Genomic DNA, 19,175 nt, shown 5'->3' with positions numbered 1-19,175 from the left:
GGGTTAAATTCACGGCGCAGTGCGCTGGATACTGCACCACCGCTCGATCCTAATAACGCCTTTTAAAAAGCCCTTCGTGATGGTCTGAGAAGCTCAGGCATTACCCACCTGTTTCCAGGAGATAATGTAATTTACAGTTTTATATATTTAATGGCTTCTCATTTATATTGCTCAAGTACCACAGGATTTAAAAAGTATGTGAATTTCTCAAACTCTTCCCTTTCTGTAAAGTACACAGTGAGACTAAGGGTGCATGCATCATCTCTTCTGACGTAATCATTACAATCATCATCATCATCCATGATCAAACGATTGCCAGATAATCATGTGATGTAATAATTAAACTAAAATATACAATACAAACTGATTTTATCGCTGCAAATTTGATCAAATATCTTAACTCCCCCCCCCCACACCTCAAATTATTACATTTTATCTAAATTGCAATAACTTGTTTTGTATAAGAAAAATATAAAACAATAAAATTCTCACAACGTTTCGACTGCAACACAAGCCATCGTCATCAGGTGTGAAATCCACAGCAATATTTTTTTTTTTAAAGTGACGGTTTTTTCACTTTTTTCAAATTTTCTTGCTGTGGATTTCACACCTGATGACGATTGCTTGTGTTGCAGTCGAAACGTCGTGATAATTTTATTGTTTTATATTTTTATTATTTTATTGTTTCCCTTCTACGTGACTTTACCGAAAGAACCAAGAATATGAATCCCTGCAGTCACGAAAGCTTTAAATCAAAATGTAACTTATCTTGTCTTAATCTAATGTTCAATTCATGTTACCATCCAATGTGTAAAGTGTGTTGTTGCAGCAGCAGCAGCTTCGTGAGGTGCACTTTAAAATAACAACTTAATCCAATGATTACAGATATCGACACTTCTCTCATGAATCCTGTTTTGAATACGTATTGCCTCCAGATGCATGTCTTTTGGACTTATCTGTATAGTATATCTTGTTGTTGTTACCAATCTGAGTATTTTTCAAGTTGGAGCCCACAATTGTGAAAGAATCTGGAAAGGAAAACAAATATCATTACTGCATTGGGTTTGATTTATATAAAAAAACTAAAAGATAAATGTTATAGACGAAAAGTTTAGTGTAGGTAAAAAACACTCGATCACTGTTTATTAGAAGCAATATTATAGTAATTGTAGATTTTAGTTAACAGAAAGTAACTTACGAGTCGGAGCAGGGAAGTTGAATTGATCCTGCAAAGAAACACAACAGTTTCATTAGTAGGTGGAGGTGGGTTTGGTTGGTATGGTGGGGTATGGGTGGGGTTGGTGGGTGGGGTGTGTGGGGTGTGGGTGGTTGGGTGGGGTGGGGGTGGATGGGGTTGGGGTGGTTGGGTGGGTGGGGTGTGAGTGGTTGGGTGGGGTGCGGATGGGTGGAGGGGTGGGGGTGGGTGGGGGTGGGTGGGCGGTGGCAAAAAAGGTAATGTACTCCGGATCTTAGAGAAAAGAGGGGCCCCCCCACAATGGCCCTGTGTTTTGTTTGTTTTTATCACAAATTAATTAGGGGGACCCACGTGGCATTCTGTCCGAGGCCTCCAGGAGTCTGGGTTTCCCTGGTGGCGCATGCCTGTGATCCGGTACTAAGCAGGGTTTGTGGCCGACTAAAATCTGTGATACCCAAAACCCTTTGGCCCGTAAAATTTCCAGAGGGTGGCAGTATAACAAGTGGATGGAATCTATCTCAGCAGAGCTGTGTTATCTCTGTGCTATACATGGGTTTTCTACAGGTTTTCTCCCACATGCCAAACATTTGTTCGTAATAAATGGCCAAGCATCACCAAATCAGGACTCTCCTGAAAAAGAGTCGTCAGACCCAGTGAGGCTTTCTTGGATAAAGAAAATGCATAGTTATTGTGCATAATTTGGATCCATTTGGTTAAATTGTGTAGATATGTAATGTTTTTAAGTAGCTCTCCACCACCCAACAAAGCCAATCAAATCAAGTTATCATGTCATGGGCAAATCGACCAATTGATTTGGTTCATAAGTAAAACTGAAATATTGAAAAGCAAGCAACATTATGCCAATTATTTACACGATGTTTTCGCTGGAAATACACCCAGGACCATCGAGTGTTGAACAATAGCTCAGCTCTCGCGTGAAAGAGCTTCTTGATCCAGGTCCTAAAGTAGGTGCCACGACATCGTCAGCACAGTCATCATGTGAACCGGTTAATTTACACTGTACAGCTTCTGCAGGATTATTTTCCCCTCTGCTTGTAGTAAAGTGAGCACTATGTACATGCATATACCTGGACCACAATTAACCGGCCTGCTATAAAAGAGTCGTGTTAACTGCCCCCTCTTGTTGAATGCTAAACAATGAATAGGATGACGGGTCGTATGTCTGGCCGCAAGGAGTTGAAGCTCTGAGGAGTGGAGTTAAGGACTTACTGGATGCACATGTGGAGGGTGGTAGTGGGGGGGATGGATGGGAAAACTTGGCAGTGCTCCTGATGGACCATCCATCGGTTCTCCAGTGCCTCTCCAGTCTACTCCAGGATGGAGATAAAGTGAACACATTGTGCTTACACAGGCTTGTTGAGTTTACCACGCATTCAATCACTAAACAGTACACGCCAACCTGAAATTTAGCGATGTTCAAATGTAAATGCACATTTCTTTCAAGGCAAATATTAAAACAAGCACAAACCATCGGAGTTACGAATAGATTTATATTTGTGTGCGCGCGTATTTTTGTTCCATAAAGATTTTGTATCCACTTCAAAAACGGATGGTTGAATCCCATATGACGTTTGCAAACTGTCACTTTGGAACATTAGCAAGTGCCATTTTGTACAGAAACAAAAGTGGGCCTAATCAACCGAAATGCTGCGCACATGTAAGTCACTTGTTTACGCTAAGCTCTGTCATATCTAACAAGAGGGAAGAGAGCGTGTTTCATAGCACCTCTGTGTGAATAGGTGAACACTCTGAGGGGTTTCCATCACTGTGGTTGAAATCAAAAGGCCATAGCAGCAAGCACCACGGGTACACACTTTTGTTTCTTTTGATGTAACAATATTTGGCGAGTGTGCGAGTTCACCGCAAAGGTCTCCCGGAGTCGGTCTAGGCGAGGCCCGCATTAAGTAGAGGCATATTTGTTTATTTATTAAATGTACTCTCTTTGCAAACGTCTCGTTTACAAGGGTGTCCAAAAAGCTATTTAAATATAATTCTGATGATTCTCTTATCGCATCAATTTGTGCTTGTAACCATCAATTATTTCCAATGTAAAAAAATTCTAAACCAATGTTACATTGAGGCCAATAACAGTGACCGATGATGTAGAACAAGACAAAACGATTGAGAAATAATAGAACCGAGACAAAAACAGCGACGTCTTTGTAATCGAAATCTAATGCCAAATCACGAGAATTCATCGAATTGCTCAGCCGTGGTGAACCAACACAACAATGCTACCGATGAGGATCTAACGATTTACTTCCAGGCGTACGTCAGATCACTCAGCTTCTTTCTCCGCACTGCTCGATGACGGAATTCACTCCCCACCGTCTCTCTTTCCATTTCTTAGAATCGTGCTCAATTGGTGAATCGTAACGACACCTTGTCAATGAAAACTACAAGAGTGCTGTTTGTTGTTGGACATCTTCTTGGTTCTTTCGGTAAAGTCACGTAGAAGAGAAGTAATGAAATAATAAAAATTAATATAAAACATAATAAAATAATTCTCACGACGTTTCGGCCACAACGCAAGCAGCCGTCCTCAGGTGAAAACCAGACGCTGTCGCCTCGACAGACCTGGTTTTCACCTGAGGATGGCTGCTTGCATTGTGGCCGAAACGTCGTGAGAATTTATTATGTTTTATATTTATTATTTTATTACTTCCCTTCTACGTGACTTTACCGAAAGAACCAAGAAGATGAATCCCTGCAGTCACGAAAGCTTTAAATCGAAATTGTTGTTGGACAGTTGTGGCATTTTGGGCCTCTGGGTCTTTGCTCGGCAAACCGTCGTCAAAAAAGAACCGTCCGAATTCAGGTTTGTGATTCGATCAAAGGAGCAATCAAATACTTTCGTCTCATTTTCGTCGTCTCATTTGCATTGCTTCTCATTTTTGTGTCTTGTACAGTTTTATTTACTCCATAAGCAAAACCATCATGTTCGAATACAATTTTGTAAATGATATCTCATAATGTTATATATATATTTTAATAGATAACACTGCCGTATAAGAATATATATCAGGCGACGTTTCGGGCAATGGCTCTTCTTCATAGCACATAGAGAGGCTAGAGAGACAGAGTGGATAAGGATTGGAGATGACACTTAACAACACCACAGGGTCCGGTGAGAATTACATTCTAATTTTTTTTTTTAAGGCGTAGTTGCCTAAAAGTAGCTATTGAGTAACGGAAAAACGCTTCGCTTACCGATGCAATGTGCCAGCAACATTTTTATTATTGGTTTGATTAACAATACAACTTTCACTGTTTGACTCAGGCCCTCAACCGGTCTGAGTGGAATTGGGCTGTGATTTGGCTCTTAATTCACAATCACGGACGGCACAGATGGTGGAGTTGAACCCTATCTTACTGGGCCCAGGTGCGTGCTGCAATACTAGATGCATAATGACCTGCTGTTCCGTTATCTGGCAAAGAACAGCGTGTAACCACATACATGACTTGTTAAAGTAGGGGAACGAGACGTATCAATGCATACAGAATGTAATGTCTATTCTCATTAAAGGTTGGTTGCATGGCTTCATCGAAAAAGAGGCATCTTTTTACCTGACGATGGGTGTCGATGTTGTCCTGTTGCTTGGTGCACCGACTGAATAAAACAAATGAAATGCAACCGTCAAAGTGGGATTGCAACTCAGAGCTGCAAACTTTCTCCAGCTAATTCGTTGGTTGAATGCACAATGGAGGCAGTAATTAGTTGATAATTATGTTTGCTTTTGAAAATAAAATTTTACCATTCCGTCAGGAGACCACGACGGCTCGTGAATGACACCCCAGACACGACGCTAAATAATGCATTTACATAACCAGGCTTTAGTATCTTTAATGCGCTGCGCAATAGACAAATCATTAAAACACATTTTTAAATCGCCTTTATCATTACCAATTAAATTGACACTCATTTTTTATCGTACGTGACACTCAACGGGCACAGACACTGCGCTCTCTCCACGGCTTTGGGGAAGAGCCAAAGGGTGCAGCCCTGCAATTTCTCGCGAGCACGCTGCTGGCGGGAAGGGGAGCAGCTCTCTGAGAGAGCCCCACCGGAGGGAGTTATAGACACGCCCCTCAAGCCACCGCTTTTGGCCTACTCTTCAATGCGAGCCACACGTCTGGGCATAAGTGGGAGTACCTGCACTGCTGAGTGGACAGAGGTGGGGGAGGGGGTATTTAATAAATCAGCCCCCATTGTCTCCACTGCTGTCCCATCCCATGAGATCGAATCAAACCGGGTGACCTCTGAATTGCAAGCCTAGTGCTGGAACATGACACCATTGGCAGGATCCTACATGAAGGCACGTGCCTAAATGGTTGTGCGAAATTGTGTTTCTGCAGCAGTACAGCATTTGAGAAAATTCCAAGCGAACCCCAAGTGCTGCTGATTTCACGGAAGACACCATTTGCGATTTGAGAACAATCAGGTTCAGTAGATCTTAACGACTATCATGAAGATGACGATATAAAATGCACGGCCACATCGACGGCATTATTCCAACTCTCTGAATTTTCTACATTGTGCCATATTAAATACATCATGACAGAAATGACATTGATTCTACTGCCAACACAACAACGTGGGCAGCAAAACAGCTGCTGGATTGTTCCACCATCGATTATAGCAATGTATAACATACATAGGTTACTAAATTAGACCAATCATTGATGACAAGGTACCAATATCGCATTGTATATACATATCTGTAGTGTTATTTTTTGTAATATAGTACAAACACCCTGAATAAATATCAAGTTTCCCGAGCAAAAAACTTTTGTTTTCATGTTCTTTCGGAGCCGCAAATAAGATGCCGCTGGATCCTGATTAAACAATTTACGTGGTGACATTTGGGAGCGTGCCGACGGTGTGCAGTGAACTCACGTGTGGGTGCGTTTGCCGACGGTTATAGGGTTGAGCGGAGGGGTTGAATGGGTTTCCCGCCGACCATGCCTCCGGCCCTGTGCACGCGCGCGCACAAAGACAAAGATCCCCCCGTATAGCCTTAACAGACTGTAGGGGCAAGTGCTGTTAGTGAGCACCTAGCGCGCGCACACACACAAAGATCCCCCATATAGCCTCAATAGACTGTCGGGGCAAGTGCTGTTAGCGAGCACTTATGAAGGCCAGAATGGCACACGAGAGGGTGGGTGGCCAGCACCACGCCCGACCGCCTTTGTTTCCCTAGTGGCGATGTTTACTACACACCGCACCAGGTACTCATTTGAGGCTGAGTCGACCTAGGGGAGGCCCGGGACCGGTTCAGATAATCGTCACCGATGTTGGCCGTGAGCGGGAATCGAACCCGGGTCGCCTGGATTATAGCGCAGCGCGCTAACCGCTACACTACCGCTCCCCACTCACGCACACACGCACGCACACACGCACGCACACACGCACGCAAGTCCATCAGCGCACAGTGGGCGCCCACTGCCGAGCTTCTCCGTCGTTTCCGTCCCTTTATTTGTGTTTTTGGGAAGGATCGCCAGAAGCAGGCAGGGATGTGCGGGGGGGGGGGATGGCCATGACGGCTGGCGGGGGCGATGGTTTACGGCAGGGGGGGGGCAATGGCGCTGTCTCCACCATGGTGTATGCGTGCCTCTTTAATTAACAATAACCTTGTCAGTATACTGATATTTAATTACTCGTGTTAAAGTACTGTGTAATAAGAACAATGGTCGACGGTTGTGTTGCCTTCGGATGCAATAAGATTGAGATTCTATTCACGTTTTTAAGGGGCCAAGTTAAAAAGTGAAATGTAACATTTTAAAAGAGAACAAACGGTCTTTACCTCCGCCTGAATCCCACCTTCATTAGAACACTGTCCCCCCACCTGTTAAGACTTCTTCGCACAACGAACCATGTCAATACCTCGAGAAAATAGAACATGGAACTCCTCGGAGCCAGGATGCACAGTCAACGTAGACGACAATAAAAACCATCCACCGGTAGAGCTACATCCTGCTGCTTCCTCCCGAGAAGCTATGTCGTCTCCCGTGTGAAGGTGGCAAGGGGCGGCCCTGGAAATAACTAAGCCTTGCAGGGACACAACACTACCATGGCCCAATGCAGCATTGCAAGTGTTTGCAAAAAAATGTATTCACGACCGCCCCCGCCACCCCCCCCTAACAAGCTCCAGAAAATGAAAAGGTCCGGCAGAAGCAAAGGTCGGGCCAAATGGACGCGACTCCTTCACGACACACACGTTAACAAGGTTGTTTTACAAAATCAGATTTGAATTGGAAATTCATGAAAACTCGGGACTTTGCGAGGGTTGGCGCGTTATCTTGAGCGTGGCGAATGGTTGGCAGCCTTCGCGTGGCTTCCAGGAAGCAGGTTAAAAAAATAAAAGCGAGTGGCTCGGCGGCCATGCAAGATGGGCTGGATTGATTTTTGCATAATGAAACAAACAGCATAAATGAATGAAAGGACAGTTTAGTCGACGGACGGTTGAATTTACTGATGAGTACATGAATCAAGGAGGAAAAAAAAACCCAATAACAACCCAATGAGGGAATGAGATTAAAGGATACAAAAAATATGCGGTTACCTTGGGGCTCCACTGGAACGGCTCCCGAATTAATTGGAATATTTCCTTCCTGGTGCCTGGGAAAGACTCCCTGTTTGACAAAGCAAAACAAAAAAAATACTTTTGATTCATGCTAAGAGACATATACACACATGCGCGGGCACACAGGACAAAACTTAACAGTGGAAAAATAAGAGTATTGGTCAGAAATGGGTCAAATGATGTAATTAACTCACTGAGCAGTTTAACACTAAAAGTAACACTTTAAAAAGACTGTATGTGTATGCAGGATGTAAAGTACTCTAACCTACCCACAAACAAATTATTAAGAGTGCAGGCGTAATGGGGCTCACGCGCATTACAATGAGTTGTCTAAAACTCTAACAAAAACTTAATTGGCCATTTAATTGCCTCCCTGAATTGACCATTTAGCACATCGAATTATTTCCCCTTCCCAACCACAACGCACACATATTTCCATGGGTTTGCTAACTTTTGATATTTAAAGTTGAATCTGTATTTTACAACTTCAATATTGCGGCCTTTATAAATCCATTTTTTTTCTTGTTGTTTTTCACTAAAATGTTGGTCACAGTACACACTTTTTTTTAAACAAAGAGCAAAGAGGGCACTTTAGAAGATGACTCAGACGACTGGATGGATTAACTACGCAATACGCAAATCACAAAAACAATCACAAGTTCAAAGAGGGAAAGGCACCGATTGCCTAAGCTGGTTTTCACTTCGTAAAATTAAAATGTCTAACTAACATTAACATCAACAGCTATGCTCACCTTAACATCAATATACTATCCATTTATGATGCAAAGACAAACACATTTTTTTAATCAAAGAGTGATCACAATGTGACAATTCACAAATTCAGGGCCGGTATGAATCACTGCGTCCCTCGTGATACTGTCAGAATTTTTGTTTTTACTTTTTGATAAATCTCTATATTTATACCAACTGGACTCTCACCATCACACTTCAAGAGATAACGAATTTCACTGGACAAAGCTCAGAGTGGTGGGTGCTTTTGTATCAGGACAGCTGCAGAAAACGTTTTTTTCACGGGACTTTAGAAAAAAACCCTTTATTTCCACAAAGTAGATTAACAAGTAGTATGCTTTCGCGACCGAAATATTAACCATAACAGAGGTTTTTGGGTTAGATCGCGTAAATATGAATGTGTCGTTAAAACCTGCCACCACCCGACACAGCCAATTAGTAAGGTTTGTCACGTAAACAGAACATGCCAATTCATTACTAGTTCAGCACATCGGTGTGTTGGAGAGTAAACCACACCATTTACAAGTAAACCCACCCCATCGTGGAGCGTAAACCCAGACCATTTTGAAGTAAACCCACAACATTGTGGTTTTATTCTCCAACACACCGGTGCGCTGACGAACTAGCAATGAATTGGAATTTTGTTTTTTACGTGACAAACCTTTCTAATTGTCTGTGTCGGGTGGTGGCGGGCTAAACGACATATTTATATTTACGTGATCTAGCCCCCAAAAAATCTCTCTAGTATAGATACCACAAAGTTAGCAGGGCCCAGTTTGCCAGACACTCTACTATGAGACTGTGTGTGTGTGTGATGCATTGCAGTCCAAAGACAATCCATGAATATCGAAAAAATCTCTGAGACGCACTAAAAAGTGTGTGCTGCCTGTCTCAACTCATTTTAAATCTTTAACCGAACACAAACTGGCAGAACACCGACAGACACCTGTTATAGCTAGAGAATATTCTCTACTGCACTAGAGAATATTCTATACTGAACTGGCATTGTGTGTACAATAACATTTATTTTATTTGACTGCTGCGTGATGTTTATTGTATAAATGCGTACTGTACAATTTATTGATATGGAATAGTTTGCATTCTTGCCATTAAGTTTTTTGCTACGTGCTTACTTGGCACCCTGGATACCTTTTTCAAATGAGATGTTCCAGTTAAAGGGATTATCCAGTTAAAATAAAAAAAGTTTAATTAAAAACACCATCTGTAATTCTTAAGAGCTGGAACCTCGGCACATTTAATGCACATTTTAAGTTAATGTGTTGGGAATTGTTTGAGCACACTGGTGGCAGGGCTGAGTCGACCAAACTTTCTATACACTAGAAACTGTTTTGATCACAGATAGAAGCCTGGATTAGAACCCAAGACGCAAGTGACTTGCACGATATTCCATACCTGCGTTTCCGGCCGAGCGAAGCTCTCTCCTACTCTCGTCTGCTGAAATGGTGCCTCGACATGAGTCTCGTTGTTGCCTCTTGTTTCCGCTGCAGAGGTTTATAAACACACACAAACAAAAATATGTAATCAACGCGTTATTATACAGCAGTCAACACAGGGTACACACCATGGATCCGGTGATCACTTGTGAATTTAAAAAGTAAACCGACTCATCAGCAGCAGAAGCAACAGCAGCCATTGCCAATCCACTGCTGGATAATGACCCCCCTCCAAGCCACCAACGTCTCTGATGACATAGTAATTAACAGAGTACATGCACGTTGGCTTGTTTCATAGCTCTATAAACTTGGCCACATGCCACCGACCGAGTTGTTTAAGTGAAGGATAAGATAACCACTTGTCTGAGAGATTGTCTTCCATCTCCCGTCTCGGCTCCTGTTCACAACCATGGTGCCATAGTTTGACCTCAAGAGCCCTCTGTAATGTGTTCCCTAAGGCCTCGGAACTTTAAGGAAATTGAATAAACTTGGGAGAAGTTATCGCCGGCTGTTCATTTCAAGTGAAGCTGACCTGAGAGAGGCCACCAGCCCTCAAACAGATCACACGGAGTCACCTCTAGGTAGGGTTGCCACCTGTTCTGGTTTTTCCAGGATGTCCTCGTTGTGAACAACTGTCCTGGGAAATTAGTAAATTAGTAATTCCTTCTAGTTTTTGACAAATGCATAATAATCCACCGCTCGGGGACAATGCATTAACGTGTGGTTATTTCCTCTTCGGGAACTGCGAGACATTCTTCTTCCCATGATATTTTCAAGGTCTCTTAAACAACCTCCGCAACCTCTACGCGGGCGCGAAGGCAGACAGACGGTGGCTTTTGTTCACAAAGAGGCGCGCAGACACGCCGTGGGAAGAGGGCGAATGAGGAAAGGCGAGGAGGCTGGTAAAGACGACAGGAGAGGGTGTGCGTGACCTGGTCTAAAGGAAGCGCTCAAAATGACGAATATGGAAAGGAGAGAGGGCAGACGGGGACATGTTTTCACCACCGCTTTAATAGAACGCTCTTGCGGTAAATGTCTTGCACCGCTGCCCCCCTGAGCGGGAGCAGCGGTGTTACATTTGTTTGTGTAGTTGCGAGGACTCCCGAAAGAGCAGCGCACTAATTAGGGCTGGCAGGTTTTTGGTGTAGCTGGAAGTTGACAAGAGGTGGCGATCCCACGAAGCAGGACAGCCAAAGCTGCGTATAACATGTTGTGTGGGTGCAAGTGTTTAGAGCCCTTACAGACACAGCAATCAGACCCTGAAAATACTAACATTTGTCGTGCGTTGTTATCACAACAGTTTTTACCCAATATTATAATCCATCAACAGCCTTGCACATGGTTTAACTGCAGATTCACCCCTAACTTGCCAGATGCTCTCCTTGCTCCAGCAATCATAGCCTCCTGTGAAAGGCCTCAGTCAAACCACCATCCAATGGGTGGTGGCTCAGTTTCCTCTGCTGCCCCTACAGTCTGGAACTCTCTTGGGCCAATCTGACTGCCGGCTCCATCCCCCTTTTCAAGTCCAGGATTGTGCTCTGCCGATGCCTGGCAATTTCCATCTGTTCGAATGTCTTGATCAGCACTACAATTATATTGCCGGCATTCCTGATGTTCCTAACTTTGCCCCTTAATCGAAACATATTATTTAAACAGATTTTCACCTCACACCGGATTACTTGAAATTATCCCAAGAGGCAGCTCTATTATATGTGCTTCCACGCACTGTCCTCTAACATGAAGGGTCGCACTGCTCTGCGGGAGATTCAAGCGAACACTTCGTCTCAAAACACACGATGCCGACGGAACAAACGCGATAAAACTCTGGGAAAATGAGAAACGTTTGAGGAGAAACAAAATCAAATTTCCCGAGGATTAAAAAAAAAAAGTGTAGCTTTTTTCTACAGCATTTTGAGATGTCACATAGCCTTTAGATGCTTTAAGAATTCGATTTGTAATGTATTCTGTTGATTTGTGGAGTTTTTTTTCCCCCTTCCTGATAAGGTCACAATCAGCACAGCCACCATCAGCATTTGAAATCAACTGTGAAGAGGCTTCGCATGTCATGATATCGCCACCTGCTGGTACACAATCTCGCATTGTACAATCTGTCAACCTAATGTCCCCTTTTCCTGTACGCGACTTTTCCTTCATTAGCACCCTCATTTATCGTAAATGCACTTGATAGCGAAAATACGGCATATGAACCGTAAGCAGATGTTGCGCCTACCGGTGACCTGGAAGTGAATTTCCTTTCGCCCTCAATCTATTAACATCACCCTGGACCAAGAGCCACTCCAGGCCACCCAAAACTAAAAATTTCCCATGAAAATATCAATCGAGAATTTAAGAAACCATTTTTAGATTGAGCATAAGATGTTACTAGAAAATCGGTTAGAAACAATAGCAAAGACTCAAGAGCAGAGGTCCGAATGTAAAATTTCAAATTGTGTCGCATGCATCTGTTTAATACCCATGGGCAGTTTTTTTAATATATATAACAGACATTCATGGTGAAAGTCAATTAAGACGTTGATAATAATTCCATGAAGATTTTAATTTTCATATTGCTATGCTTGTGCTCTGGATTATAATACAACGTTTAAGTAATGGAAGGCTTGACAAACGTACGTTCCCCGTCATCATTTGAACCTCATGGCAGGACCTCGGGGTCCAATAAGCCCCCGGCTCTCGCATAAACTGCCTTGCGACGTCATTTTATGTCCGTTAAAGGCGAACGACACGGCAATCTCTTCCTCTCGACGAGATCTACACGGTGCGCTAATCAAAGTTTAAAAGTTTTGTTTACGTCTACGGCAATTTTGGCAACGACGGGTGCTCGGTGAAGAACGAGAGGATTGATTTCTGGTGGGTCGCGGTGGGACGGAGTCGCCAAAAATAAATGTATTAATTGCGATTTTGACTTCCGTTCATTCAGGACCCCGGGGTCCCGCCATAGGGTTCATTTACGAAGAAGGTACTACACCATTTGCAGCACTCGCACAGTCAAGGCATTAAATTTTTAGCTCCATTATTTCACGACACTGTTATTTCACATTATGGGCCGTTTAAAAATCACGGTAATTGTTACGGAAATAATATGAAAATTACTGCTTTTTCTCGTTCATTATAATACTCAATACGAATGTTATGCCTCTGACAGCAATGCCCCACGACCTGTATACAATTCTTTGTGATTTGTTAAGCAGCTTATATGTTTTATTCCCAAAGCATTTAATGCTGCAATACTAATTCTATTTAAAAGAAGCCAGACAAGGAATGTGAGTTACACGAGTCCTACTTTCCTGCTAAATGTGCAGTGGATTACATGAAGTAAAATGCACGCCCTAATTAATGTCATCCCAATTAAGCAAATTCTGATTAGTGCTGTGCTGTCAACTCGCAGCCACACGCATAAAAAAAAATAGGCCACCTGTTTCTCTTGTTGATTGAAAGTTGGATTCTGGAAACAAATGTTCGAAGACTGCATTTTGATGGAACATTTTTTAATTAAAAGTTTAGAATAAAGTTTATTCTAAACTTTTATTTTAAACTTTTTTTATTCAACATGCACTTTTATTGAGGCAGGTAAGGAACAATTTATATTATCCCGATTGTAAGGTAGATCTGGATATCCAAATATGACTTAAAACTTTCGTGACTGCAGGAATTCATATTCTTGGTCTTTCGGTAAAGTCACGTAGAAAAAAAAAAATGTTGCTTTTATTATTTTCTATTTATATATATATAAAAAAAATTATTTTCTATCTACGTGACTTTAGCGAAAGAACCAAGAATAATATCCAAACATGTTTGTGTACTGCTCTTTGTCAATCCACTGTTGGACGAAGGCCTGCCCATGCCAAAGTCAGTCATGGAGGTTATTGACCAGATTTCACGACGCTGGTCGGTGCGGGTTGGTGAATGCAGAACCCAGGTCCGGTGCGGATATCACGTGCCACTGATATAAGCCATGGCTGGTAAATTAACTCAGGTCCCCAGGTTCGTGGTGAAGTTTGCCAATAATTGTATCACCGCTGGATAGTTATATATTGTGTTGTTGGGGGTGTTGGGGGTGGTGGGGACAATGGCACAGTGGTGGCGGAGTGAACGTCTCAACAATAATGGGTGAGGATAAATCTCACCAAAATTACTTTTCTCCAACCAAATTTTCATTTCCATACGAGTGGAGAAGCATCATCCTGGTGAGCTCCCCATACGTGTTCAGACATCAGTCTCAATTCCAACCTCCATTATGTTTTAAATGGTGGCGAGATTACTGTGATATTATCCCGGCGACTTACGTTCGATTCCTGGCAATGGCTCACCATAAGTGGACGTTCATTTTGATGTCTGAACTGGTACTGGGACACCTTTGTGAGTACATTTTGAAAACCAGAAAAGCTAACCATTGCATTTGTAAAGAAAGTCTGCTAAACAGACACGTTAGGAACCCATTTGCTGTACTTCCATAGATGTGTCTTTGTGTGTATGTACGAGTGTCTGCGTGCGTCTACGTGTCTGTGGAGAGTGGTAGTGCAGTGGTTAGCACGCTGCACTATGAACCAGTCAACCCAAGTTCGATTCCTGCTCACGGCCAACACCTCGGTCGACTCAGCCTCAAATGAGTACCTGATGCGATGTGTAAATATCACCACTTGGGAGACAAAGGCGGCCGGGAGTGGTGTTGGCCACCCACCCCCTCGTGTGTCGTGCCAGCCTTCATTAGGTGCTTGCTAACAGCACTTGCCCCAACAGTCTTTTCAGGCTATATGGGGGATCTCTTTTTAAGGCTATATGAGTGTGGCTGTGTGTGTATTTTCATTTCTATACGTACGAGTTTGGCTGTTGTTATGCCCGTGTCTTTATATTTCTTTGTAGACTGTATGCGAGTATATGTATACGTGTGAATATTTAAGTGCCTTTCCAGACTCTCGCACGCAAGCTCATATAAAAACAAAAAACAGAGACATATATATATGGATGGAAGTAGGGTTAGTGGATTGGCAACGTGTCTGCTTAGCAGACTTTGTGTTTTTGTTACAGAATGCTATCACACCCTGGTATCCACTGGGGTGAGCCTTCTCCCCTCTCTGCCACGTACGCACGTGATTGAGTTGTTGCTCTGGAGACTGGGAAGGCCTTTTGATCGATGTTTCATCGCAGGATTGGTGATGGCATTAGTCGTGATTTCTCACTTAACAGAGCGGGCCGTGTGAAGGTGATGAAGCGAATAAATAACATTGGCTGGCCTACATTCAAAGCCAGCAGTAGCCAACATCTCTATGATCGAGGGAGAATGTGAGCTGCCCTATTTCATTTCTGAAAAACTCTCCCAGCACCAGCATCGCAAGGTTGGACGTCATGCTGAACAGCATGTGGTACAACCCGAAAGCACACGAGAGAGATGTGAATTTTCTTTGGGACTTTCGGTAAAGTCACGTAGATAGGTTCAAAGAAAATAACAAAAATAACAAAAAACGACTGTTATTTTTGTTATTTTCTTTGAATCTATCTACGTGACTTTACTGAAAGACCCAAAGCATATGAATTCCTGCAGACACGAAAGCTTTAAGTCAAGATTTAGATGTTAATTTGTTATATTCTTTTTAAGACATTCACCAACTTGAATATGGATGTTTCAATCGCAATGATTATAAATATAAATTCTAGGTTTCTGTCACCGAGTAATTTTCAAATTTGAGATTTATCACTTTATAACTGCAAGTGCACTCTGCTAACGCCCGACATTAAATTCTGATCCATAAATGAAATGAAACTATCAAATCCACAAAAAACTGGTTTGGTACAAAGTACTTTGACAATGGAGGCTGCCCGGGTCAGTAATAAAGGGAGCACGGCATTCACTCGAAATTGGTGATAAAAATTAATCACAATTCTTTTTTTTTTGTGAAAATGATCAGTGCATCAGCGATGACTTACCCTGTGGCACTCCGATGTCTCTGATTTGCGAGCGCCCCACAGCCAACATTGTTTCCTCTTCAGATATGCACAACGATGGGAAAGATTGCAATGTGTCGGAGACCTGCGGTGGGACCTCCTCTCTTGAGTGCCTCCCAGAGTCCAACTCCTCCCTCCCACTGCTACAATGTCTGAGGGTGAGCGGGAGGTCCTGGCCCACTGAGCTGTAGTCCTGTGGCCCCAACGCAGGCCAAGGGGACAAATCCCCACGAACCGGGTCACCTGACACCATTCTTTCCTGCAACGGTAATGGCGACAGGAAATAGAATAAATTAGCAAATGCCTGCAATACGGTGACAATCGGTCCAGAGTTTGCTTGTACTGAATCAATGCTGCTGAAAGTATGCACTCCCATAAGGCCATGGCGCCAATGGGCTGTGCATTAAAATAACAAAAAATGTGGAGAGATGGACATATGAAGGAGTCATTGTCTGATTATCTATTTTGATACAATACAGATCAGCGAATTTCCATGTGGTGGGATAAAGTGAAGGTACTCCCACCACCTCTAAGTGTGGAAGAGTAGGCCAAAATACACCTCTAGAGCAGCGGTCCCCAACCTTTTTGGCACCAGGGACCGGTTTCGTGGAAAACAATTTTTTCACGAAGCGGGGGGGGGGGGGGGTTCATCAATGGGTCTTTCCCCCTTTTCAAAGCAGCTCTCCAGCGACGTTTTTTACTCATTTTGCCTACTAGGGGTTAGCAGCTTGTGGGCTCAACAAAACTGTGACAAGTGCGCAGTGCGGGAAAGAGGCGCGGACGGAAGTGGTAAATAATAAAATAATTGGGGCGGGCCACGCGCGGACTCACTGCTCACCTCCTGCTGCTGCTGCTGTGCGGCCCGGTTCCTAACAGGCCACGGACCGGTACCGGTCCGTGGCCCGGGGGTTGGTGACCCCTGCTCTAGAGGGACTCTCGAGAGATGCCTTTAACAGACGCCTTTCTTTTTGCCTCAAGCGTTGCGAGCAAGCGTTCAAGTGCCTGGGTGCAGCGACGCGGTGCTGATGGGTCACCAGGAGGAGAGTCGGCAACAAGAACAAGGGCTGGACGGCTGAAGTGGCGAGAGATGGCCGGTGTGGTGTGCGATAAGAGGGTCCCCCCCAGTTTGATTGAAGGGAAAAGTGTGTAGTGTATAGTGTAGTGTATAATAGTGTAAAGTGTAGTGTATAGTACAAGACGGTGGTGAGGCCGGTGCTGTGGTCACAGCTAGATTTACTGTATCATTTGATACAGTAAATCTAGCTGTGACGGTCCCACCTGATGACAGAGACTTGTGTTGCCTCCGAAACGTCGTGATTTATTATTTTATCTTATTTATATTATTACTTTTATTAATTTTATTTTTATTTTTTTACCTACGTGACTTTACCGAAAAAACCTAAGAGTATGAATCCTTGCAGTCACGAAAGCTTCAAATCTAGAATAGATGTTGCGGTGCATGTTGGGATTAACAAGGACAGGGTGAGAAATTCAGAAGTCGGAGGAAGGACTCAACGTGGTAGAAATCACAGAGAGGATGGGAGAGAAAAAGCTGGTGTGGTTCGGTCATGTTGAGAGACGACAGGAAAATGTGGGTCAGAAGTTGCAAGTGATGCAAGTGGAAGGGAAGAGATCAAGCGGAAGGCAGAAGAGGTGGGGCAATGTGGTGCAATCGGACCATGATGGCACGAGGAGCGGAAAGGGAGATGACGCAGGACAGGGCAGCGTGGAGAATGATGGCAAGGACAGTGGACCCCACCACGAGTGGGAGAAACGCGTGGAAGAAGACGTTGCGAGCAAGTCGTTGCAGGCCTGCACTTTTACCTTTAAAAAACAATCTATAATACCAAATTAGAATTGTGCTTTACACACAACGACAAATTCACTACATGAATTCGAGTAGTAATAGTCATCTTCTTGGTTCTTTCGGTAAAGTCACGTAGAATGGAAATAATAAAATAATACAAATAAAACATAATAAAATAATTCTCACGAAGTTTCGGCCACAACGCAAGCAGCCGTCCTCAGGTGAAGACCAGGTCTGTCGATAAGACTCTGACGGCTGCTTGCGTTGTGGCCGAAACGTCGTGAGAATTATTTTATTATGTTGAATTTTTATTATTTTATTATTTCCATTCTACGTGACTTTACCGAAAGAGCCAAGAAGATGAATCCCTGCAGTCACGAAAGCTTCAAATCGAAATAGTAATAGTCAGTTTAGGAGTTAATGCAACAGATTATGAAATAAAGGAATACATGCATAAATTAATTGAATCTTATTTGTTAATCACTTTAATTATTGTATTCAAGTTTGAACCATGTTAATCTTTTAATTGCATTTGGAAAAAAAATGTCATCTTTCCTCTTCATGAATACATTATATCTTATGGAAATAGAAATACTTTGGCATAACATCAAGTTGTAAAAGTAACAGTCAGCATTTAAACAGTCTCCCAAACTACTATTGTTGAGATAATTAGAATTGTTCCAATGGTCATGGCCACATTTTATCCTTCATTAAGCGGCTGTCATCAATCAACAGCCATGAGCTGTCCCACTGCTGGGTGAAGGTCTTCCAAACTCAGCCCTCATGATCCCCAGATGCAACGACGACTCACAGCTCCTGCACACGAGATGATCTCCTCGCAACATCTCCGGAGTGACCGCGTACCCCTTTTCTGGCGTGCTCCATCCCTCTGGCTGCCACTGCACCGTTAAGTCTCGACATTCCCAGCGTTTGCCCCCCTTCAAGCGATGTTACCTGCCCAGGCCCCCGCGCTTTGCTTTTCTCAAGAACCAAATATCGTGGCTGTAACTCGTGTTCGCTCTCCGATCCACGCGTTCCCCATATTTTCAGTACAATTTCAAGTGTGCACCTCTCCCGTGATTTTTTCTACAAACTCTCAGCTCTTGGTTAAATTTTTCTTCATCAATTCTCACGTCCAATCCTTACTTCGTAGCAGGCAACATACACCGATTAAAAAAAACCTCTTTCTAATGCACAACGCAACGTTAATTTTCATTATCAAGCGCATTTTTCGAACCCCACTCCCATTTTATTCTAATTTGACTCATGACTTGATTTCGATTCCTGTCCACTGTCAGTAAATGCCCTCGGTATACATACTCTGACGTGTTTCCAGTTGTGTTCCTCTGAGACAGCTTTCATTGTTTTGGTGAGCTTGTGCATGACTTTTAAGGATAAGGGTT

General features: G+C 43.2%; 1 protein-coding gene across 1 annotated transcript in view; it reads right to left on the bottom strand.

Moving 5' to 3' along the window:
* Positions 1-769: 769 nt before the first annotated feature.
* LOC144727597 (receptor-interacting serine/threonine-protein kinase 3-like) overlaps positions 770-19,175 on the bottom strand; it is a 30,178-nt gene continuing 11,772 nt past the window's right edge. Inside the window, exons 8-15 of the mRNA XM_078606535.1 lie at positions 15,948-16,224; positions 9,964-10,052; positions 7,780-7,849; positions 6,114-6,190; positions 4,784-4,826; positions 2,426-2,523; positions 1,199-1,226; positions 770-1,028 (exon numbers count right to left, since the gene is read on the bottom strand). Coding sequence (XP_078462661.1) covers positions 901-1,028; positions 1,199-1,226; positions 2,426-2,523; positions 4,784-4,826; positions 6,114-6,190; positions 7,780-7,849; positions 9,964-10,052; positions 15,948-16,224 — 810 coding nt within the window. The 3' untranslated portion in view covers positions 770-900. The remainder of the gene's footprint in view (positions 1,029-1,198; positions 1,227-2,425; positions 2,524-4,783; positions 4,827-6,113; positions 6,191-7,779; positions 7,850-9,963; positions 10,053-15,947; positions 16,225-19,175) is intronic.

The sequence above is a fragment of the Lampetra planeri genome, chromosome 26, assembly GCF_965212315.1.
Source record: "Lampetra planeri chromosome 26, kcLamPlan1.2.h2, whole genome shotgun sequence".
Classification (NCBI taxonomy): domain Eukaryota; kingdom Metazoa; phylum Chordata; class Hyperoartia; order Petromyzontiformes; family Petromyzontidae; genus Lampetra; species Lampetra planeri.
Note: the sequence above shows the minus strand (reverse complement) of the source record. Positions and strands in the feature narration are given on the sequence as shown.